General features: G+C 35.0%; 5 protein-coding genes across 5 annotated transcripts; all 5 read left to right on the top strand.

Moving 5' to 3' along the window:
• Positions 1–2,533: 2,533 nt before the first annotated feature.
• Positions 2,534–5,537, top strand: LOC146736554 (organic cation transporter-like protein). Its single transcript, XM_085505295.1, has 6 exons — positions 2,534–2,722; positions 2,995–3,098; positions 3,564–3,718; positions 4,310–4,481; positions 4,941–5,109; positions 5,499–5,537. The coding sequence occupies exons 1-6, from the start codon at positions 2,534–2,536 to the stop codon at positions 5,535–5,537; spliced, it is 828 nt and encodes a 275-aa protein (XP_085361421.1).
• Positions 5,538–5,645: 108 nt separating this feature from the next.
• LOC146736555 (organic cation transporter protein-like) lies at positions 5,646–7,236 on the top strand. Its single transcript, XM_085505296.1, has 4 exons — positions 5,646–5,703; positions 5,897–6,005; positions 6,469–6,681; positions 7,053–7,236. Exons 1-4 carry the CDS (start codon positions 5,646–5,648, stop codon positions 7,126–7,128), a joined length of 456 nt encoding a protein of 151 aa, XP_085361422.1. The 3' UTR covers positions 7,129–7,236.
• A 2,213-nt stretch (positions 7,237–9,449) lies between these two features.
• Positions 9,450–14,570, top strand: LOC144353269 (organic cation transporter protein-like). The gene is made up of 10 exons (XM_085505297.1): positions 9,450–9,638; positions 9,966–10,069; positions 10,608–10,762; positions 11,394–11,565; positions 12,372–12,540; positions 12,731–12,810; positions 12,910–13,127; positions 13,357–13,465; positions 13,800–14,012; positions 14,495–14,570. Exons 1-10 carry the CDS (start codon positions 9,450–9,452, stop codon positions 14,568–14,570), a joined length of 1,485 nt encoding a protein of 494 aa, XP_085361423.1.
• A 3,317-nt stretch (positions 14,571–17,887) lies between these two features.
• LOC146736556 (solute carrier family 22 member 21-like) lies at positions 17,888–19,663 on the top strand. Its single transcript, XM_085505298.1, has 3 exons — positions 17,888–18,076; positions 18,401–18,504; positions 19,633–19,663. The coding sequence occupies exons 1-3, from the start codon at positions 17,888–17,890 to the stop codon at positions 19,661–19,663; spliced, it is 324 nt and encodes a 107-aa protein (XP_085361424.1).
• A 43-nt stretch (positions 19,664–19,706) lies between these two features.
• On the top strand, positions 19,707–21,596 carry LOC146736557 (organic cation transporter protein-like). Its single transcript, XM_085505299.1, has 6 exons — positions 19,707–19,804; positions 20,117–20,285; positions 20,486–20,565; positions 20,673–20,890; positions 21,148–21,256; positions 21,380–21,596. The coding sequence occupies exons 1-6, from the start codon at positions 19,707–19,709 to the stop codon at positions 21,594–21,596; spliced, it is 891 nt and encodes a 296-aa protein (XP_085361425.1).
• The last annotated feature ends 2,068 nt before the right edge of the window (positions 21,597–23,664 follow it).

Here is a 23,664-nt window from a genome sequence, read left to right on the forward strand (position 1 = left end):
TTTACGTAATTCACGCATTGGTAAAAGTAATAGTTTTACAACTACGAGTTTTTACTGTATTCAGTGCATAGCAATTGCATGCCTTCCCTTCTTTGCTTGGTGGTGCAGTTTTTCTTTCGGGAGATGTCGGAAAACCCAAAAGGCGTGTTGTATAATGTGGGTTGTTGCGAAGGTATTGACTGTTGTTTGTAGATTGTGCCTGTAACATGCGTAGTAGTTAATAGACCATTTTCCGTACACTGCGAGAATCACGCGTTATGCGTGAAATCGAACGTAAAAACAGGACAAACAAAGGTCATAGCGTCGTAGTCGCGTCAAACATCGCGTAGGATTCGACAAACGCGAAAGTATTTCGGGGACATTTCCATGCTTAATAATGTGCTGTCCACATTTGATGATAGGCAATTTCGATTAAGTGAGGGTATTCGGAAGCAATATTCCTCTGTCGAAGATCGGCCGGTCAATGTAAGCTGCGAAATAAAGAAATTCTAGTTCAAAATCAAATCGTTCGATTTTTGCGGCAGACGTTCGACGCGCGTCTTTCATGCATCTCGCGAGATCTCGCAATTGTTTGGAAAATCACCTATTATGACACGTAGCGTATGTAGTAATTTACTACGTAGTACTTATATCGCAGCTGTATAAGGTTGGATATGCTGATTCGATACAATTCATGTGCTTGCTAGGTTATTGAATTAATACAAAATACTGCACATATTTATGAATGAAAATACATGGCTTTTAACATTTCGAAAGCGGAAATAACATTTCGAAATTAGTCAATTTACTCCATTTATGAGTCTCAACGATGTGTAAACTTGCTTTGGTCATCGTGAATCATGGATTGAACCGAACATTCAAATCAATTCAACACGTAAGACCATATCCAACGTGAAAACGTATTGTGTTAAAATCCACCATAATTAACATCAAAAATTACACAGGCCTCTTAATGAAAAACTAGTAAACATAGTGTGTTTACCATTATATGTGGTAGAATGGTAGAATGTACTAAATCCAACAACACTTGCTCTTTTAACTCAGTAAATATGTTTCTCCAGAAAATGTAATTTGAAACAAATTTGAGGTCACAAATCTAATACATGAAATATGCGTATCATCTCACTAAATTATTTAGTAAACGACTATTTCAAAACTCATTTGGTAATTAAAATTAATAACGATTTTTAGTTTGTCTGAAAATAAATTTAACACCGCTATTATTGTGCCGATCATCATACTATTAGAAATTGAAATAGTCTCTAAGTTACTGTACTAAACACCACATCACTGATCAGCATATTACGTGATTTAGTTTCGATTGTTTTCTTCAGCAGCTTGTGAAATGTTTGCACTCCGATGGTTGGCAGCTAAATAAGTGGCAAATACAACCTACATACCAATTGTGGTATTTAGATTGTGACACCGTAATATCATACCACATGCAGTTACTTGCGTAATGTCAGCTGTATTTTGCATAAAACAAATCACATGTGGTTGCTACAGTTCACATATCTGAATTTGCAATTTGCAGAGTCGTGATTTAGTACCTTGAACCCAATAATTGTAATGTTAATGAATGAATACTTTGTAATAATCTCTCCATTGATTTCAAACTCAACATAAATATTAGACAATATGCTATTAGACCCGTCTCACTTCACCCATACGTTCTTCTGGGTTGCTGTGGTAACTAGCCTGTAATATTTTCAAATCAATAACTGGAAGGTATATTTACTGTATGCTTTTAGCCAAGGTTTCTAACCCATTTTGGAAATGTGAAAACGATGTGTATAGTTTGTTAAAGTTTCATAGTATTCCGTACCATGACGTCATAGTATTTCCAACTCTAATTAACATTTGATGCAAACAATTTTATTGTACCATTTTAAACTCAAAAGACAGGTAAATCGGTTTAAATCGGCATTTTAGTTTCCTTTTTAAATAATACGAATTTAGCTTGGTAAACAAAATATTCGTAATCAGCACAAAACAGCATAGCACAATACCATCTGTACCTAGAAAATGTCGGAATTTGTGAAGAAAAATCTCAAGTTATTTGCAATGGCTATTCTTTTGCTATATTTGAATAAAATAGCTGTGTATTATCTTCCCAAAGCGAAATCGCATTTCGTTGTCGTTAACAGTCCTACGGATCGAACGTCCAACCTGTACAAACAGACAACTACCGTCAGTCAATTAATCATATAAGTGAGTAACAATGAGTCTCGATTTTGCTAATTTCATACAAAATTTAGAAAACATCATTAAGAAAGGTTTCTAACACAATTTATCGTTTTTCCTCGCGATGACCAGGCAATCAATAGATTAAAGCCTGATTAAAGTCTCCGTGTGTACAAACAGAACGAACACATCACGAAATAATTGTTACCACAAAATGGCTGACTACTAAGAGAGAAGACAGACAATGAAATTCGAAGACATCCTTGTTATCCTTGGGGATTTTGGTCGATATCAGCAATTGCAGTATTTTCTCATCTGCATCCCGATCATGCTCTGTGCGTGTAATGATATGGCAAACACGTTCCTCAGTGCTTCATCTGATCACTACTGTAGAGTACACGACAATCAGACATATCAGGAAAACTCACAATTAAAGAACTGTACAATTCCGTACGAAGTTGACGAAGGTGAGGTTGAATGGTCGAAGTGCGATCGGTACAACGTCACGGATCAAGACTGTTACGATGACCAGACGGAGGTAATGCCATGTGACAATGAATGGGTGTATGACAGAAGTACATACGAAAGAACAGTCGTACATGATGCAAGTATATTTAATTAATTTTGTGAAGAATATCTAATAATCCATCAGCGTATTTGGCTATTAAAAATAAATTTCGATGTTATTGCACGAAGGTGAAATTGTATTAATCTTCTCAAACCGCCTACATCGTTTGATCCATGCTGCCAACTGATGTGTATGATGACAATACCTTTGTATCACAATTGTTATGTTTCGTTTTTACGTAGTTCGATTTAGTATGTGAGAAGGACTGGATGAAACAGCTGTCAAAAGCAATTTATCCGCTTGGCTCATTATTCGGCACAGCTGTAATTGGTCAATTATCGGACAAGTAAGTATATATCACGCGTACAACTGCGGTCTACAGTTCATATTACGTGTGTAATTGTGTTTTGTTGTTAGTCTTGATTTTCTATCATGTGCGAAATAATATTGTTTATTTGAGAATTATTTTTCTCAACTATGACTAATTTATTTCATTGGATATCATTACTCAGTTGGTATAGAGACATCAACAACATGTTTACGTTACTGTGTAAACGCAATATTATTCCGGCTCCACCCAATGAGAACCGTTATTCTATATACATCAGATATATTTAAATATAAAAAAGTATTATGATGTAATTTACTTTTTGACCCCAGTTCGTTGAAATTTACATATATTAATAAAATGTGTGTGTATTTGTTGTACTAATTTGTTTGCGTGTAGTAGGACGGTGATAACGCTGTCATGATATTCACTTCTCAACGAAAATTGTTTATGTTGGAGATGTGTAATTTCATTTTTTTTTAGATTTGGTCGAAAACCATGTTTTATCTCCAGTTTATTATTACTGATTCTCGTTTTACTGCTCACCGCATGTGCTCCAGTATACGCTGTGTTTGCTGTAGGTCAGTTTTTCATTGGGTTTCTATCAGCTGGCATATGTAACGTTGCATTTGTTCTCGGTAAGTATTATTCATTAAGTAGCACAAACGACCAAACTGTCGAATTAGCTCTTCTGTTGTCTTAGTAGAGTTTCTACCTCAAAAGTTGTAAATGTTCTGTATGATGCGATATTAAATAATTGCCATGGTTGATAATGTTACCATGCTCTTCCCGTAGTAGTTTATTTGGTTGTTGCTATGGCAATTACATTTGTTATCATCTCATACTTCACATACCATGTATCAAAGCAATTGGGCTGGTAGTTTTCAAGAAGAAAATGAAAATAGAATATTTTACGAAAAAATACAAAAATATTTGCTAAACATTGAGAATTGAAGATATCATCAAGAAATAACTAAATCTGGAAGAGGCTTACCCAAGTCTCTCGCATACCAAGAACAAAATCAACTTGGCTGATAAATGTCAAAAAGAGGACAATTATTGACGACTTATGTACGGCCAACAAGAACCAGCTCTATGACAGCCGAGCTAATAAAGTTTGTTCGTCATAACTATGCAAGCACATTATCACAACTTCTCTGTATCAAGTGTCCATAATAATTGTAATATACCCACTTTCTGATATGTCATATTCTCATGTTAACTTGCAGGTTTAGAGCTGGTTGGACCTAGGAAGCGTGACCTTGCTGGTATGGTTATACTCATTTTCTATGCATGTGGATACATGATATTAGCTGTCTTCTCAAAAGCAGTCAGCGGCAACTGGCGTCAGCTTGAGCTATTATTAGCAATTCTTTACGTTCCGTTCTTTTCGTACTATTGGTGAGGAGTAGATGTATTATTCTCGTTTCAAACATCACTTATTTACGGGTAAAATAAAAACATATCCAAACCATATTCATAATCATTGAAGTGAATTCACAATTGCAATTATCTTTTTCACAATACACATCCACCAAAAAACCCCGAAAATATGCAAATGGTTGACTACTACAATACAATCACACAAACAACAAAAAATACATGAAAGGGAAACAATTAACCAGTACACTACAATTTCAAAAAACACATGAACATTCCTCATATTATTATATGCATCAAATGTTGTTATAATGTTATGTTATGTTATGTTATGTTATGTTATGTTATGTTATGTTATGTTATGTTATGTTATGTTATCTTATGTTATCTTATGTTACTTAATATTGTCATAAATCACCACTTGTTGAGTGTCTATATATATTTCTATTACTGATCATTTTGCCCTGCCGTGTCTGACAGGCTAGTTCCTGAGTCTGTTCGATGGTTGATGCAGCAGGGGAGATACCAAGACGCAGAGAAGATTCTTCAAAATGCTGCCAAAATGAATAAAGTTACATTGCCAGAGAATGTTTTGGAGGAAGAAAAAAAAGCTCAAGAGACACTTCGGGAGGAACAAGAAAAAGGACAAGTATATCTATCTATATATAAATGTTATAATTGCTTCAGGAAAACCAATCAGTGCATCACACACATGTAATAGACATATATTCGGATAAAGTGTATCGTGATATTGAAAAACAATGTTCATACATAACAGCAGTATTATACTAATTCATGAAATGCAATAAATATAATTCATCGATTTTCATGACCAGAAAATAAAAGAATTCACAGTGCTGGATCTGATGAAAACAAGAAACCTCAGACGTAATACGATTATAATCGCCATCAATATGTAAGTTTGAAAATGTTCTATTTTTTTGGAATTATACACTAATTGTCTTCAAAAGAAAGACAAAATACGCCACATACATACATGTAATTTTATATTTATGTTTTGTTTGTTGCACTATATAGTTTCTGCAACTTTCTGGTATATTTTGGATTATCTGCTAACACTAACGTATATTCATCCAATGCCTATGCAAGCTTCTTCGTTTCTGGTGCGGTAGAAGTGCCAGCATATCTTTTGTCGTGGTTTTTACTGGACAGAATTGGACGGCGATGGTTGACATGTATATTTATGTTAGCAGCGGGACTGGCGTTGATATTGATAGTCCCAGTTAGTAATCAATGTAAGAAAGACTTCTCAGTTGAATATAAACAGGTGTTAACAACATGATAACATTTAGATGATTTGCATTATCAACTTGTTTTCGACAGTGTACATACTATAGTTAAAAAAAATCACATATGTAATGCATCAACAAACTTATCACTCTCTTTGCTATTGATTAAATATTTTATATTTACAGCACTTAATGAGTTGGTTACCATTTTGGCATTGTTTGGAAAGTTTTGTATTGCTGGTTCTTTTGGTGTAATCTACATATTTGCAGCCGAGATATTCCCAACTCCTGCCAGGTAATTATGTAATTCATAGTAAGGCTAGGTCTAGTATACATTAAGCTCGTTTCTACTGGTAGAATAGTGGCTGTTGCTTCAGACTCATGATCGGTAGACCTAAGTTCAAAACCTACCTTACGCGACACCAAAAAAGGTCGACCTCCTACCCCGGGTGAGTGCGCCACACACTCAATGGGAAAGCCGATTCCACTGGCCGAGAATCATTTACTAACGAATGCGACTTTGCGTGAACCTTGGTTAAGGTCCGCAGGTGCTTGTGTTCGACGGGACTGGTTGACGCATTAATAGGACGAAGGATAGCACTTTGTATTGCCATTTGATAAAAAGATGGCTACAGCCCTGTCATGTCGCCCCGAACATGAATATGGCTTCTGTCAGCACTATCACTATTATTTGCACATGAAAAAAAATGGTCAAATAATATTATGGTATTACCACATGTATGATTGTACTCACACAGAGCTGCTGGTCTTGGATTTACGGCTAGTTTTGGAACATTAGGTAGCATAGCGGCGCCGTTTGTAATGCTTCTTGGCAACTACGTGTGGGGTCCACTTCCGTTTCTTATATTTGGTGTAAGCTCCGTAATAGCTGGTCTCCTAGTTTTACTTCTACCAGAAACAACGGGCGTGCCACTGCCCGAAACATTGGAAGAAGGGGAAATGTTCGGAAAGTAAGTATCAACTCACGTATGACACTACGTCTGTAGGTATGTTATATTACCACAATTAGTCGATGTCGAACCTCTCATTGTGTTAATAATAAATTGATCAATGCATATATCAAATGCTTCTTGGATACATTTTACAAATAGTCGTGGTCATTATGTCATATGTATCATTTTATCTAAAGACTACAATTACTATATATCATCAGTGACATACACACACAACCACAACTCTAATAATAAAGTGGACCTACCCAACCCTATATTGCCCTACCCAGTTTTACCATACACAGCCATACTGTACATTACCCTACCAATTATTCACTAAACATTCTGATAAACAGATAAACTCGTTTTGTTTAATATTTTTATTTCAGAAAATCTTATCTGCCATCAAGAGATATTGGATTACAAGTGGATCTTCCGGAATTGGATTTATCTTGTCGTATCTAAAACATTTAACATTATACACCGCAACATACGATCCAAACATGTATAATAATAATAATAATAACAATCTTATTGACCAAAAATATATATATGGTATAATCAAATATTTGACTGACAGGTAGTTTTGTCAGATTTGTTCTTCACGTCAAAGTCATTCTGAAATTTGACAGTTCAGTGCATGGCAATTTCATGGCTCCCCTTTTCTGTTTGGTGTCGCAGTTTGGTTTCGGAAGAAGTTGGAAAACCGAAAACAGTCGACTGCGACAGGCATGTTGTATCATCTTGGTTTCTGCGAAGGTAATGTCTGTTGTTTGTAGTTTAAGCTTGTAACTTGAGTAGTAGTTAATTGTGACATGTGGTGTATGTACTACTTTAAGAAAAATCATGCGTTAATAACGAATATTGCTGTATAACGTTGGATATTCTGATTCGATAAAGTCGACATATGTGCGAGTTAGGTTATTGAATTAATACAAAATATTGCACGTGTGAATATTTGTATGTGTTTTGGAAATAAATATGACATGTGTCTGCATCGAGCGAAATATTAAAGTTAAGTGAGCATGTTAATAATAATAATAATAATAATAATAAATTATATGATTTATAATAATAAAAAAGTTATGTGTGGCTGCTACAGTTCCCATATCTCAATTTGAAATTTGAACTCAGTAATTGTAATGTAAATGAAAGAATACTTTGTAATAATCTCCATTGATTGCAAACACAGTATAGATATTAGAAAATATGGTATTGGACCGACCCATCTCTCTTCACCCCCATATTACGTTCTTCTGGGTTGCTGTGTTAACTAGCTTTTAATATTTTCAAATCATTAACTGGGAGCTTTTCATTGGACCAATATCATAGAGTATATTTACTATATGATTTTAGCCAAGGTTTCTGACCCATTTTGGAAATGAAAAAAATGGTTTGTTGCCCTCAGCGACCGACCGCAAAATATGAAATATCGGGTCGCGTTTTTTTTAATAGACCCAAATATTAAAAACTCACCAATTTAAGCAGTACATAAGTGTTTCCTCTAAAATTTACGATCCTGGTCCGTTGTTTGATCCCCAGGGACCCCGGGGGATAAGTGGCGACTTTGAACCTCGGGTTGATCTGTATTTCTCTGACATGATCTGAATACTATGAAGTCTGAAGAGCAAACACGTCTTTTGCATTTCAGGCCGATTTGACATTTGCGATTTGCGTTGGTGCACAATATTAAAAATATCGAAATCAAAAACAATACGTTTTAATACATGCACAAAATTTTATTGAATTTACAAAACGTGACCTTTTATATTAAAACTCTCATCCGCTTACATCACAAACAAAACGACGGCTTTTGCACGTTGTTTTAGAGCTGTCAGTTTTCTCACTTCCGGGGTTGTCATCGTGTGTACGTACATGTGTACAGCGGTAGCGAACGTGGCGAACACGTTTGCTGTGTGCATGACAGCAAAAGCTGGATCAACTATTAAATTTTAAACTAAGTTTAAAAAAAAATTCCGACCGACCGACCCAATTTTTCAATTTTCCGAATTGAGGGCAACATAAGTTTTTTTTGGCCTAATGTTTCGTGCCATGACGTCATAATGTGGTACCTCCAACTCAGTAATTTATTCACTCTCAATAAAATTTGACACAATTATCATTATTATTCCATTTAATACTCGAATAATGTTTTACTCGGCTATTTAGTTTTTTTTTAAATGAGATACCATAGAACCCCCCCCCCCCAAATTGTCTCAATTACTCATTGTATTTACAATGGCGGTTCCATTCGTATATTTAAATTAATAGCTGTGTATTAGTTTGGCAAAAAGAAATCTTATCTCGTCGTCGTTATCAATCTTACGAGTCGAACGTCCAACTTGTGCAAACAGTCAAACAAAGTCAGTCATGAACTTGTGGATAATACACATATGAGATAAGTCATATGAAACACCCTTGTATTGTTTTCAGACTGCAATTAAGCATATACATAAGTAACAATGAGTCTCGATTATGCTAATTTCAGACAAAATTGGGAAAACAAGACACTGACTATCATAAAGAAGAGTTTCTAACACAATATATGTTTTATCTTTGTGATAATCAGCCAATCAATAGATTAACGTCTGACCTGAGTCGCCTTGCGTACAAACAGAACGAACGCAAACAAAAATAACTGCTACCACAAAATGGATGACTACTAAAAAAGGAGACAGGCAATGAAATTCGAAGACATCCTTGTTATCCTTGGGGATTTTGGTCGATATCAGCAATTGCAGTATTTTCTCATCTGCATCCCGATCATGCTCTGTGCGTGTAATGATATGGCAAACACGTTCCTCAGTGCTTCATCTGATCACTACTGTAGAGTACACGACAATCAGACATATCAGGAAAACTCACGATTGAAGAACTGTACAATTCCGTACGAAGTTGACGAAGGTGAGGTTGAATGGTCAAAATGTGATCGGTACAACGTCACGGATCAAGACTGTTACGATGACGAGACGGAGGTAATGCCATGTGACAATGGATGGGTGTATGACACAAGTACATACGAGAGAACAGTCGTACATGATGCAAGTATATCTAATTAATTTTGCGTAGAAAATTATATTTTGCGAAATATATACCGTGACGGATTGACTATTCAAATACCCATCTGCATATTTGGCTAATTACTAGCATATTACAAATGATTGTCGATGTTATTGCACGAAGGTAAATTTTATTAATCTCTACAATCGCTTTCATCGTTTGGTCCATGCTGTCAACTGTTGTGTTAATTGACATTAATGTTGTATCACAACTCTTCTCATATATGTTTCGTGTTTGCGTAGTTCGATCTAGTATGTGAGAAAGACTGGATGAAACAGCTGTCAAAAGCAATTTATCCGCTTGGCTCATTATTCGGCACAGCTGTAATTGGTCAATTATCGGACAAGTAAGTATATATCACGCGTACAACTGCGATCTACAGTTCATATTACGTTAGAGTGTGTAATGCACCAAGTATACTATGTTATACATCAACATAAGTTGTTTTGTTGTTAGTTTTGATTTTCTAACATGTGCGAAATAATATTGTTTATTTATAAAATTCTTATTATTAAGGTCATTGTGGTTAAGAACTATTTCTCGCAACTATGACTAAGCAGTTTCATTGAATATAAATACTCATTCAGTATAGATAAACCAACAGCATGTTTACGTTACTGTGTAAACGCAATAATATTCCGGCTCTGACCAACGAGAACCGTTATTCTATATACATCTGCTATATTTTAATATAAAATGTAGGAAGGTATAATTTTACTCACGGACCCCAGTTCGTTGAAATTGACAGATAAAAAGAAAATTTGTTTGTATTTGTTATTTTATTGATGAACAATTTGACAATGATAACGCTGTCATGATTTTAACTTCTTGGCGAAATTTGTTGTGGTGTATGTTTGAGATTTTTGTAATTTAATTTTTTTCAGATTTGGTCGAAAACCATGTTTTTTCTCTTGTTTATTATTACTGATTATCGTTGTATTCATCACGGCATGTGCTCCAGTATACGCTGTGTTTGCTGTGGGTCAGTTTTTCATTGGATTTCTATCAGTTGGACTATTTACCGTTGCATTTGTTCTCGGTAAGTATTTTTCTTTAAATAGTAAAAGCGACCTAACGGTCAAAATAGCTCTTATGTTGTCTTTGCAAAGTGTCTCCCTCGAAAATTGATAATGTTCAGCTGGATGCGATATTAACTAATTACCATGGATACTAATGTTCGTAACATATTCGTCCCATGGTAGTTTATTTGGCTGTTGCAATTGCAGTTGTTATCATCTTTTTACAAATCTCGTACTCTACATACCAAGTATCAAAGCAATTGGGCTGGTAGATATCAAGTAGATTTTAAAATTATCATACTTCACTAAACATTACAAAACTATTCGTTAAACATAGAGAATTTAAAATGTCGTCAAGAATAAATCTGATAGAGGTCCGCCCAAGGTACTTACATACCAGGTATCAAAGCAATTGAGCTGATAGATGCCAAGAAAAAGACAGTTGTTGACTATGTATGATGTACGACCAACAATCACCTATATGAACAACTCAATGACATCGGAGCTGATAAAGTTTGTTCGTCATAACTATGTAAACACATTATCACAAATTTTCTGTAGCAAGAGTCTATGATAATTGCTTAACGTTGCTTCTTTTTCATTTGAATATACTCCACTTCTGATATGTTACACTCTCTTGCTAACTTGTAGGTTTAGAGCTGGTTGGACCTGGGAAGCGTGACCTTGCTGGTATGGTTATACTAATTTTCTATGCATGTGGATACATGATGTTAGCTGTTTTCTCAAAGGCAGTCAACGGCAACTGGCGTCAGCTTGAACTATTAATAGCAATTCTTTACGTTCCGTTCTTCTCTTACTATTGGTGAGTCGTGTGTATTATTGTCGTTTTAAACATCGAGTATAACTAAAAACATATCCAAACCATATTCATAGTCATTGAAGTGAATTTACAATTGTAATCATCTTGTTCACTGCAATCACGCAAAACAAACCCCCCAAAAACAACATAAAACAGATGACATGCAAATAGTTGACTTAGAACAGTAGCTGTGCGAAGTGTAGATAATTACATTTCATTTCATTTGACATACAGTCTGATTCAAAGTCAAATACAAGACATATATTTAAGTAAGAAGCAGATTGTTTTGCTTACGATGTCTCAAGTTCAGTAGGATATATCATTGAAATTCAACCACAAAATTTATAATTTTATAATTCAAGCTAATGGAAGGAGCATCAATAATATATTTTATATAATATATATTTAATGTAAAATTTGGGAGTTTCGCTTGTTTTTCTGTTTTTTACTAGTTTACACAGAAATTCTGTTTCATACGTATAGGAAGATAAATCGGCCAGCAAGGACATAAAATGTCTTTCCATTGAACATATTTTAACAGAAACTCTGTAGAAAAGCTTCACAACAGTAGAATCTTAACTAATTAGGATATTTTTGTAACAATTTTGTGTAACCATTTCTGTTATAACCTGCTCGATGGATAAGGTGTGAATGTGTGAATTAAATTTATCAATCAATTTTATCATTAATATATTACAAATCAAGCATATATATATATATATATATATATATATATATATGAACATTTCTCATATTATGTTATATATATATTTCTATTACTGATCATGTTGCCTTGCTGTGTCTGACAGGCTAGTTCCTGAGTCTGTTCGATGGTTGATGCAGCAGGGGAGATACCAACACGCAGAAAACATTCTTCAAAACGCTGCAAAAATGAATAAAGTTACATTGCCTGAAAATATTTTGGAGGAAGAAAAAAAGGTTCAAGATACACTTCGGGAGGAACAAGAAAAAGGACAAGTATATCTATCTATATATAAATGTTATAATTGCTTTAGGAAAACCAATCAGTGCATCACATATATGTAATACATATATATCTACGGATAAAGTATATCGTGATATTAAAAAACAATATTCATACATAAACAGCAGTATTATGCTAATTCATGAAAGGAAATAAATATAATCCATTGATATTCATGAACAGAAAATAAAAGAATTCACAGTGCTGGATCTGATAAGGACAAGAAATCTCAGGCGTAATACGATTATAATCGCCATCAATATGTAAGTTCGAAAATGTTCTATTTATGGAAATTATACACTGATTATAAAACAAAATGTATCACATATAAATATTTTTGTTTTGTTTGTTGCTCTATATAGTTTCTGCAACATCCTGGTATATTTTGGATTATCTGCTAACACTAACGTATATTCATCCAATGCATATGCAAGCTTCTTCGTTTCTGGTGCGGTAGAAGTGCCAGCATGTCTTTTGTCGTGGTTTTTACTTGACAGAATTGGACGGCGATGGTTGACATGTATATTTATGTTAGCAGCGGGACTGGCGTTGATATTGATAGTCCCAGTTAGTAATCAATGTAAGAAAGACTTCTCAGTTAAATATAAACAGTTGTTAACAACATGATAACATTTAAAAAAAAACGTTTTACACTATCAACTTTTTGTCGATTATTGCTATTTGCAGTTGATTTATGAAACAATTACCCTCACGAAAACTTATACGACTGTGTACGTTTAAAAAGTCACACATGTAATGCGTAACTTATCACTCTCTTTGCTATTAATATGATTATTTAATATTTACAGCACTTAATGAGTTGGTTACTATTTTGGCATTGTTTGGAAAGTTTTGTATTGCTGGCTCTTTTGGTGTAATCTACATATTTGCAGCCGAGATATTCCCAACTCCTGCCAGGTAATCGTTTCTACTGGTTGCATAGTTGTTGTTGCTTCAGAATCATGAACGTTAGACCCGTATTCAAAATCTACATTACGCTGAACACCAAAAAAGTCCATCTCTTACCCTAGCATACTCAACGGGAAGGCCAATTCCAGTGGCCGAGATTCATTCACTAACGAATGTGACTTTTGTCGTTTGATAGGTAGATGGCCGTACATCCCTGCCATGTAGTCCCAAACATGAATATGGCTTCTGTGGTGAAAATGCACTAATGCACTATCATTTGCACATGAGAAAAATTGTCAAATAATATTATGTTATTACCACGTGTATGATTGTACATACACAGAGCTGCTGGTCTTGGATTCACAGGTAGTTTCGGAACATTAGGTGGTATAGCGGCGCCGTTTGTAATGCTTCTTGCTAACTACGTGTGGGGTCCACTTCCGTTTCTTATATTTGGTGTAAGTTCCGTGATAGCTGGTCTCCTAGTTTTACTCCTACCAGAAACAACGGGCGTGCCACTGCCCGAAACACTAGAAGAAGGGGAAATGTTCGGAAAGTAAGTATTAACTCACGTATGATACTACGTCTGTAGGTATGTTATATTACCACTTTAGATAAACAATAAGTCGATGTCGAACTTCTCATTGTGTTAATAATAAATTGATCAATGCACATAACAAGTGCTTCTTGGATACATTTTACAAATAGTCATGGTCATTAGGCCATATGTACCAATTTATCTAAAGAATCCAAATACTATATATCATCAGTGTAATACACTATAATATATAGTGGACCTACCCAACCCTATATTGCCCTACCCGATTCTACCATACACAGCCATATTGTACATTACCCGACTAAACATTCTGATAAACGGATTCAAACTTAAGAGTTACCCTCAGAGCAATGTAGCCAAACTCGTCACGATTAAGGAGCAAGCTTTACGAAGAAAACGGCATTGGACGTTGTGTATAACTGAAACAGAGTAACTCTTTTATGAAGTTGTTTCATTGATAAGTAATATCTTTGTTTCAGAAAATCGTATCCGCCATCAAGAGATATTGGATTACAAGTGGATCTTCCGGAATTGGATTTATCTTGTCGTAGATGAAACAATTTAACATCATACATCTCTATATATGATCCAAATTAAAAACAAGTATAACACTGTTATTGAGCTATGTGTGTACATGGTATAATCTAATATTTGACTGACAGGTGATTTTGTACAATTTGTTTTTCACGCCAAAGTCATTCTGAATTTTGACAGTTCAGTGCATGACAATTGCATGCCACTCCCTGTTTGTTTGGTGGCGCAGCTTAGTTTGAGCTTGTAACTTGAGTAGTAGTTAATTATGTGGTGTATGTACTACTTAAATAAATCATGCCTTAATAACGAATATTGCTGTATAACGTTGGATATGCTGATTCTATAAAGTCGACATATGTGCAATCTAGGTTTTTGAATTAATGTAGCGAGATTGTTATTGGGGGACTTGTTTGCATTACTTTATGTAGTGTAATTTTTCTGGTAAATAAATGCATGTTTTTCTCTTCCTTAAACAAAATCAAAACCTCTTAATTAATATTCATGACTGACAAACATAACTGAACAAAGCCTAGAAAATGACAAATAGAATTACTCTTAATGTTTATCATTTGTAAACACCTACAAATAACGAAGATATGCACACTGTTAGTTTTCTTGACAAGAGGAACCTGCACGATAGTACCCACCCACGTTACTGGAGGATGTTTTTTCCAGCACATTTTATAAATGTCAGATGAGAACTTTGAAGTGATATTATTAGGTAAACGTCACCATATGCAATCAACTGATTTGAGCTTCATGTAATTGCATCACGGTTATCGCGTACACAAAAAGAAAAACAGGTTTGTTAGACTGTTTGTTAGACATCAAATAGATGCATACATGCATTATTTTATTTTAAATGTCTGTTCGTTGAAAATAGCTACGACCAGGAAACAGTTTATTGACTGTGAGAACCCCGATACTATGAAAAGATGCATTATATTGGGTAAAACCACGCATTTGCGCAAAAAACAACCAATCAGAAAATTTGTTCCAAAAAAGAAAGCAGGTGAATCTATTTCCTCCACTTATGATGCGAGTTGAAAGCATGACTGTTTTTCGGGGTTTTTAAATCACGAAAATTTAACTGATATTCGTCAAAATATAAACATTTACGTGTTTAGGCAAGCATTCGTGTGGACTTCTTGGTGATCAGCAATGTCTGTGATGGTACCCCGGCTGCGCTTGTCGTTTACCGATCGTGCAAGGGGCTGCCTTTGCTCGACGGTGACCTTGTTGCCACTACAAGCGATGGCGTGAACTTGGTTTTAACCATGGACCTTATGTTTTGACGAATGTTTTTACCGATATCGATTTTATATATTTGACCTGCTACGATAACAAGCCGGAATTTTCACGTGATGGTCTGTTTTGAAAACAATTCTTTATTTGGTTCCAGGGCGCACAGGAAATACAACAGGGTGCTGACAATTTAGATAGGGCTTTAATTTCAGGAAGCAGGGCGCAACGCCCTGTTAAAACCCCTCGTGGAGAACCCTGGAGAATTTGGTGACGACTCGGAACGTTGTCGCTGTCTTTTGCCGTTAAATGTTTTTAAAACTCGCGGCATACTGAAGTCCGGGACTGAAGTAAACTGAGCCTCAAATAAAACGGACGAAAAACAAATACCCCGTTATGATAAACACTCAAGTGGGAGATAAGGATTATTTGCGATGTAACAACAATACCACCCACTTTGCATAATCGCGGGTTATAATTAGTTACGGCACTATGTGTTATCGAAGGGCAGTTGAAAAACTTGACATGATTATGGTAAACTCTCTATAAATCGAGTTGTAACAGTAACGAAACAGCGACCGATGTCCTGTTTTTATGTCGATGTCAAATAACTGATTTTGAAGTTGTTAGGCTAAACAAATGTGCTAAACACGAAATAATCGCCCCCAAAGTAAGAATTCACAATTGTCTCGTTTCCTCAGTGTTTGTTTCCGGAGCACATCGATTTGAATGATCGAAAATGACGGCGTTCCGGCCACCGCCGCTAAGTTGTGGTCCCGTATTTTAATTTTGACTGAATCATGCGGCACTTTTTCACTGTTGTTGCGAAAAACGGACTACATACTTATAAAATCGTAAAATGTTGGAAATATGAATCTTTTGTTAAAAAAAAAATTAAAAAAGAGGACAATTTAGAAATACAAGATCGAATTTCATGACATCTTTTCTACGATAACGTGACTATCGGGGTCACTGTCATCATAGTGGTGCCGCCATTTTCAATTTTATCCATGTTACAAACTTACCAGTCTTATTGATTTTGGAGGTCATGTGGCCATAAAACAATATTGGAAAAAAAAAATATTAATCGAAACTATAAGCCAGGGTCTTCCTAAATATATATAGGTTTGGTGGTTTCACGTACGCCCCTCTTACAATTTGTAGATCGGCATATCCCTTGCCACTACCTCGCTACCTTAATACAAAATAATGCACGTATGGGTATTTTTGTGTGTTTTGTAAATAAATATGACATTGCTATTTGTCTGCAGCAGGCAAAATATTAAAATGAAATGAGCGTGTTATTTCTTTCATGATGAAGATGAAGCTGCGATGCACAAACATCCATAACATTACCTTTCTTGAATGAATATAAGCACAAAACGCTTAGAATTTAAGACGTGAAACTAGTGGTAGTGCGTTTCGTTGAATGTTCACTCGATAATTAATATAATTTCTTTGCACAAACCACTTTAATATAAATGGACAAAGCTTTTGAATAACAGTAATAAATAGAGTGATCAATAATAACAATCATTATATTTAGAATAACGGTTCTTTTGCTATATTTAAATTAATAGCTGTGCACTGGCTTGACAAAAACGAAATCTTATCTCGTCGTCGTTAACAATCTTACAAGTCGAACGTCCAACTTGTGCAAACAGTCAAACAAAGTCAGTCATGAACTTGTGGATAATACACATATGAGATAAGTCATATGAAACACCCTTGTATTGTTTTCAGACTGCAATTAAGCATATAAATAAGTAACAATGAGTCTCGATTATGCTAATTTCAGAAGAAATTGGGAAGCCTTGAGACTGGCTATCATAAAGAAGAGGTTCGAACACAATATATGTTTTATCTTTGCGATAATCAACCAATCAATAGAATAACGTCTGACCTGAGTCGCCTTGCGTACAAACAGAACGAACACAAGAAAAAATGACTGCTACCACAAAATGGCTGACTACTAAGAGAGAAGACAGACAATGAAATTCGAAGATATCCTTGTTATCCTTGGGGATTTTGGTCGATATCAGCAATTCCAGTATTGTCTCATCTGCATCCCGATCATGCTCTGTGCGTGTAATGATATGGCAAACACGTTCCTCAGTGCTTCATCCGATCACTACTGTAGAGTACACGACAATCAAACATATCAGGAAAACTCTCGATTGAAGAACTGTACAATTCCGTACGAAGTTGATGAAGGTGAGGTTGAATGGTCAAAATGTGATCGGTACAACGTCACGGACCAAGACTGTTACGATGACGAGACGGAGGTAATGCCATGTGACAATGGATGGGTGTATGACACAAGTACATACGAGAGAACAGTCGTACATGATGCAAGTATATTTAATTAATTTTGCGTAGAAAATTATATATTTGATAAATTTATATATCGAGAAGGATTGACTAATCAAATTCCCATCTGCATATTTGGCTAATTATATTACAAATAAATGTCGATGTTATTGCACGAAGGTGAATTGTATTAATCTCTACAATCGCCTTCATCGTTTGCTCTATGCTGTCAACTGTTGTGTTTGTTGACATTGGCGCTATATTACAACTGTTCTAATATATGTTTCGTGTTTGTGTAGTTTGATCTAGTATGTGAGAAGGACTGGATGAAACAGCTGTCAAAAGCAATTTATCCGCTTGGCTCATTATTCGGCACAGCTGTAATTGGTCAATTATCGGACAAGTAAGTAAATATCACGCATACAACTGCGGCCTACACGTCATATGACTTCATACATCAACCTAAGCTCTTTGCTTTTAAATCTTGATTCTCTATCATGTGCGAAATAATATTGTTTATTTATAAAATTATTAAGGATATTACGGCAGCGAATTATTTCTCTCAACTATGAATAAGCTGTTTCATTTAATATCATAACTCAGTTGGTATAGAGACATCAACAACATGTTTACGTTACTGTGTAAACGCAGTAATATTCCGGCTCCGCCCAATGAGAACCGTAATTATATATACATCAGATATTTTTATACATAAGTTCGTTGAAATTGACATATAACAAGAAAATGTGAGTGTATTTGTTGTTTTATTGGTGCACACCAGGGTGTCATGGTTTTAACTTCTTGGCGAAAATTGTCGGTGTGCAGGTTGGAAATGAGTAATTTCATTTTTTTCAGATTTGGTCGAAAACCATGTTTTTTCTCTTGTTTATTATTACTGATTCTCGTTGTATTCATCACGGCATGTGCTCCAGTATACGCTGTGTTTGCTGTGGGTCAGTTTTTCATTGGGTTTCTATCAGTTGGACTATTTACCGTTGCATTTGTTCTCGGTAAGTATTATTCTTTAATAGTAAAAGCGACCTAACGGTCGAAATAGCTCTTCTGTTGTCTTTGTAGAGTGTCGTTCTCAAAGGCTGATAATGTTCTGTACGATGCGATTAACTAATTGCCATGGTTATTAATGTTCCTACCATTTTCTTCCCATATCACATCCATGGTAGTTTATTTGGTTGTTATCAGTTATATCAGCAAGAAATGGACAAATCTCGAATAGGTCAACGCAATGTATCTTCTTACCTTGTATCGAAGCAATTGAGCTGATAGTTTTTAAGTCGAAAAAGCAATTGTTTACAGATGACGTGCAATGTACGACCGACAATCACCTATATGAAAATCTTCACTCTGTTATCTTCAACGACAGCAGAGCTAATAAAGTGTCCTCCTCATGGGCACAATATTGAAAATAGCATGATTTTGTGTAGCAAGTGTCCATAATAATTGCCTAACGTTGTTTCTTTCAAATTGAATATACCCCATTTCTGATATGTTACATTCTCTTGCTAACTTGCAGGTTTAGAGCTGGTTGGACCTGGGAAGCGTGACCTTGCTGGTATGGTTATACTCATATTCTATGCATGTGGATACATGATGTTAGCTGTCTTCTCAAAAGCAGTCAACGGCAACTGGCGGCAGCTTGAACTATTAATAGCAATTTTTTACGTTCCGTTCTTCTCGTACTATTGGTCAGTCGTGTGTATTATTCTCATTGTAAACATCAAGTATTTAAAAATATAAATAAAAGCATCCCCAAACCATATTCAAACTCATAGTCATTGAAGTGAATACACAATTGCAATCGACTAGTTCATAATCATTAAATTTTATATTGCTCATTTCAAGGGACATCATCAACATATTCCATATATCTTAATGTGAAATTGGGAAATTTGGATTATTTGTACCTTTTGTTTTTAAGTAGTTTATACAGAATTATGTTTCATGCGAATCATGAATTTGGTTTCATGTCATGTCATGTTATATTATGTTATTTTCAGGCTAGTTCCCGAGTCTGTTCGATGGTTGATGCAGCAGGGGAGATACCAAGACGCAGAGAAGATTCTTCAAAACGCTGCCAAAATGAATAAAGTTACATTGCCAGAGAATGTTTTGGAGGAAGAAAAAAAAGCTCAAGAGACACTTCGGGAGGAACAAGAAAAAGGACAAGTATATCTATATATAAATGTCATTAACCAATCAGTGCATCACACATATATTTAATAGACATATCTTCGGATAAAGTATATCGTGTTCATACGAACACTGCAGCGTAAATGATCACCATTTTTTAACTTTGAATCAAAGTACCTGATTATACTAATATTCATGAAATATACAATTAACGATTTTAATTCATCAATTTTTAGAAAATAAAAAAATACACAGTGCTGGATCTGATGAAAACAAAAAATCTGAGACGTAATACGATTATAATCGCCATCAATATGTAAGTTCAAAAATGTTCTATTTTTTGCAAGGACTTCTGCATCAATAAATGCATCACATACACACACATAGATATATATTTATATTTTTGAATATTGCACTATATAGCTTCTGCAACCTTATGGTGTATCTTGGATTATCTGCCAACACTAATGTATATTCATCCAATGCCTATGCAAGCTTCTTCGTTTCTGGTGCGGTAGAAGTGCCAGCATATCTTTTGTCGTGGTTTTTACTAGACCGAATTGGACGGCGATGGTTGACTTGTATATTTATGTTAGCAGCGGGACTGGCGTTGATATTGATAGTCCCAGTTAGTAATCAATGTAAGAAAGAATTCTCAGATAAATATAAACAGTTGTTAACAACATGATAACATTTTGATGATGATAGTGTGCGGTAAATGTATTTTAAAAAATGACCAAAATCGACTTGTTTTCGATTATTTGCAGTTTATTCTTGAAACATGTATTGTTGCAAAAACTTGCGGCAGTGTAGACAGAGCCTTTAAACAGTCCCACATTCAATGCGTCAACAAACTTATTACTCACTTTGCTATTAATGTGAATATTTAAATCTACAGCACTTAATGAGTTGGTTACTATTTTGGCATTGTTTGGAAAGTTTTGTATTTCTGGGTCTTTTGGTGTAATCTACATATTTGCAGCCGAGATATTCCCAACTCCTGCCAGGTAATTATGTATTTATATAGAACTTAGCTCGTATACAATAAATTAGCAATATCGCTTCTCCAAAAACCTAAGTTGTTCAAATAATGTTATGGTATTACCACATGTATGATTGTACACACACAGAGCTGCTGGTCTTGGATTTACAGGTAGTTTTGGAACATTAGGTGGTATAGCGGCGCCGTTTGTAATGCTTCTTGCCAACTACGTGTGGGGCCCACTTCCGTTTCTTATATTTGGTGTAAGCTCCGTGATAGCTGGTCTCCTAGTTTTACTCCTACCAGAAACAACGGGCGTGCCACTGCCTGAAACATTAGAAGAAGGGGAAATGTTCGGAAAGTAAGTAATAACTCATCTATGTGACTACTTCTCTAGGTATGTTTTATCATAATATATATTATATAAACAACTAGTCGATGTTGTACCTCTCCTTATGTTAATAATACATTGACAAATGCACATTTATCACGTGAACTGCTCAAATAGATTTTAAACAAATACTCATGGGTCATATGTACCAATTTATTTCAATAATATATACTATACACCTTGAGCAGCTCAAGTGATTTACACACACATAACAACCACTAGTCTACAGTTAATAATTCCCCCTATAGACCCAACCCTATATTGCCCTACCCGAATCTACCATACTGTGTAATTCTTCATTAAACATTCTGATATACGGATTCCAACTTTGGAGTTACCCTCAGAACAATTTAGCCAAACACGTCACGGGGAAGGAGCAAGCGTTACGGGGAAAACGGCATTGAACGTTGTGTATAACTGAAACAGATTAACTCGTTTTCTTTTATGAAGTTGTTTTATTGATAAATAATATCTTTGTTTCAGAAAATCGTATCCGCCATCAAGAGATATTGGATTACAAGTGGATCTTCCGGAATTGGATTTAGCTTGTCGTATCTGAAACAATTTCACATTATACATCTCTACATATGATCCAAACTAAAAACACGTATAATAATAACACTGTTATTGAGCTATGTGTTTAAATTATATATAATTATATAATATTTGTCTGACAGTTGTCTAGCCGGATTTGTTCTTCGGGTCAAAGTAATTTTCAACGTTGACTGTCACAAGTTGACTGCACAATAGTTTAATTGCGAAAAAATGGTTGGAATTAATGTTGGTCTTTTGTGATACATGTTTTGAATGCCACCATTTGCTGACATCACATGTCCGATCTGAATTCAAATAGTAGCTCTCATATACTGATATTCGCTTGAGTAACCAACATTCGATTAACTGAACACGTGACGTGGCGAATACTGAAAATACTAGATTAGACCAGTTGCCACGTGGAGTTGTCTCTTTACTTTTTTTTTAATTCTGGGATAAACCGTAAATAACAAGCCATGCACAGTCCCGTTAGTTATCGAATTTAAGATATATAGTTTTGTTTATAGTAATATATTTGGAATATAAATATTTCAGGAATATGATGATGATTTTTTAACATTAAAATGATTGACATCTTCTATCTGATCGTCAAATGAGTACTTGTCCATATTGAGAGATATTACTCTGAAACAGCGCTGCATTGAAACAAAATCGGTCATTTTAAATACATCTATATGTCTATAACATAATGTATAACGAATATATAAAATTTTAACATCAGTCAAAGCACTCTTACCACAAAAGTCTTTGTATAGTCGTTGGTGGATGAAAGTATTTTCGATTTGAATTCGAACTTATAACACGGTCATTTTAATAACTAAAAACGTGACTCGTGCTAAACCAATAAAAAGAAATCTTAAACATACCCGCCCATTGACTCCGAAGGTGACCTTAAAAACACTCGTAAACTAACACAAAGAGCACTTGGTAAATTTATGATTATATTATACAAGTACAATTAACGTAATATTTTACACCGTAAATCAACGAAATTATCTCTCGTATACACTTAAATAATTAAAACGTCATTCAAAGGTCAGTCCGTCCCGTATTACGGACATGCTAATCTCGTGACAAACACTGACAACACCCAATGAGGTATCTAGGTCTTGTTATGTCGCCTGTTTCGAAAATTGCTATACAAGTCTTTAGTAACAGACCATGGTAAGTAAAACATGGCTCAGTTCAGATCACTAAGCCACGTGCATTTCATAGACTCCAGAGGGCGTATTAACATTGACTAATATATCTGTTTGTATATACATCACTAGGATTATAAGGGCAGGTTTGACACCTTTTCGACAACATAACAGCACAGATCAGTTAAAAACCTAAAAATAAGACGATTTTTTTTTTCATATTTGGGGGTCTCATTTTAATATCGTAAATAATACTTATAAAGTGTATAGTGTAATTTGTATGAGTAAACAAAGCATACCTCTCAAACATTGTAATACTTATCTACTCATATACTCATATACAACCAG

The sequence above is a fragment of the Saccoglossus kowalevskii genome, chromosome 11 (assembly GCF_978046115.1).
Source record: "Saccoglossus kowalevskii chromosome 11, keSacKowa6.1, whole genome shotgun sequence".
In the NCBI taxonomy this organism is placed as follows: Eukaryota; Metazoa; Hemichordata; class Enteropneusta; family Harrimaniidae; genus Saccoglossus; species Saccoglossus kowalevskii.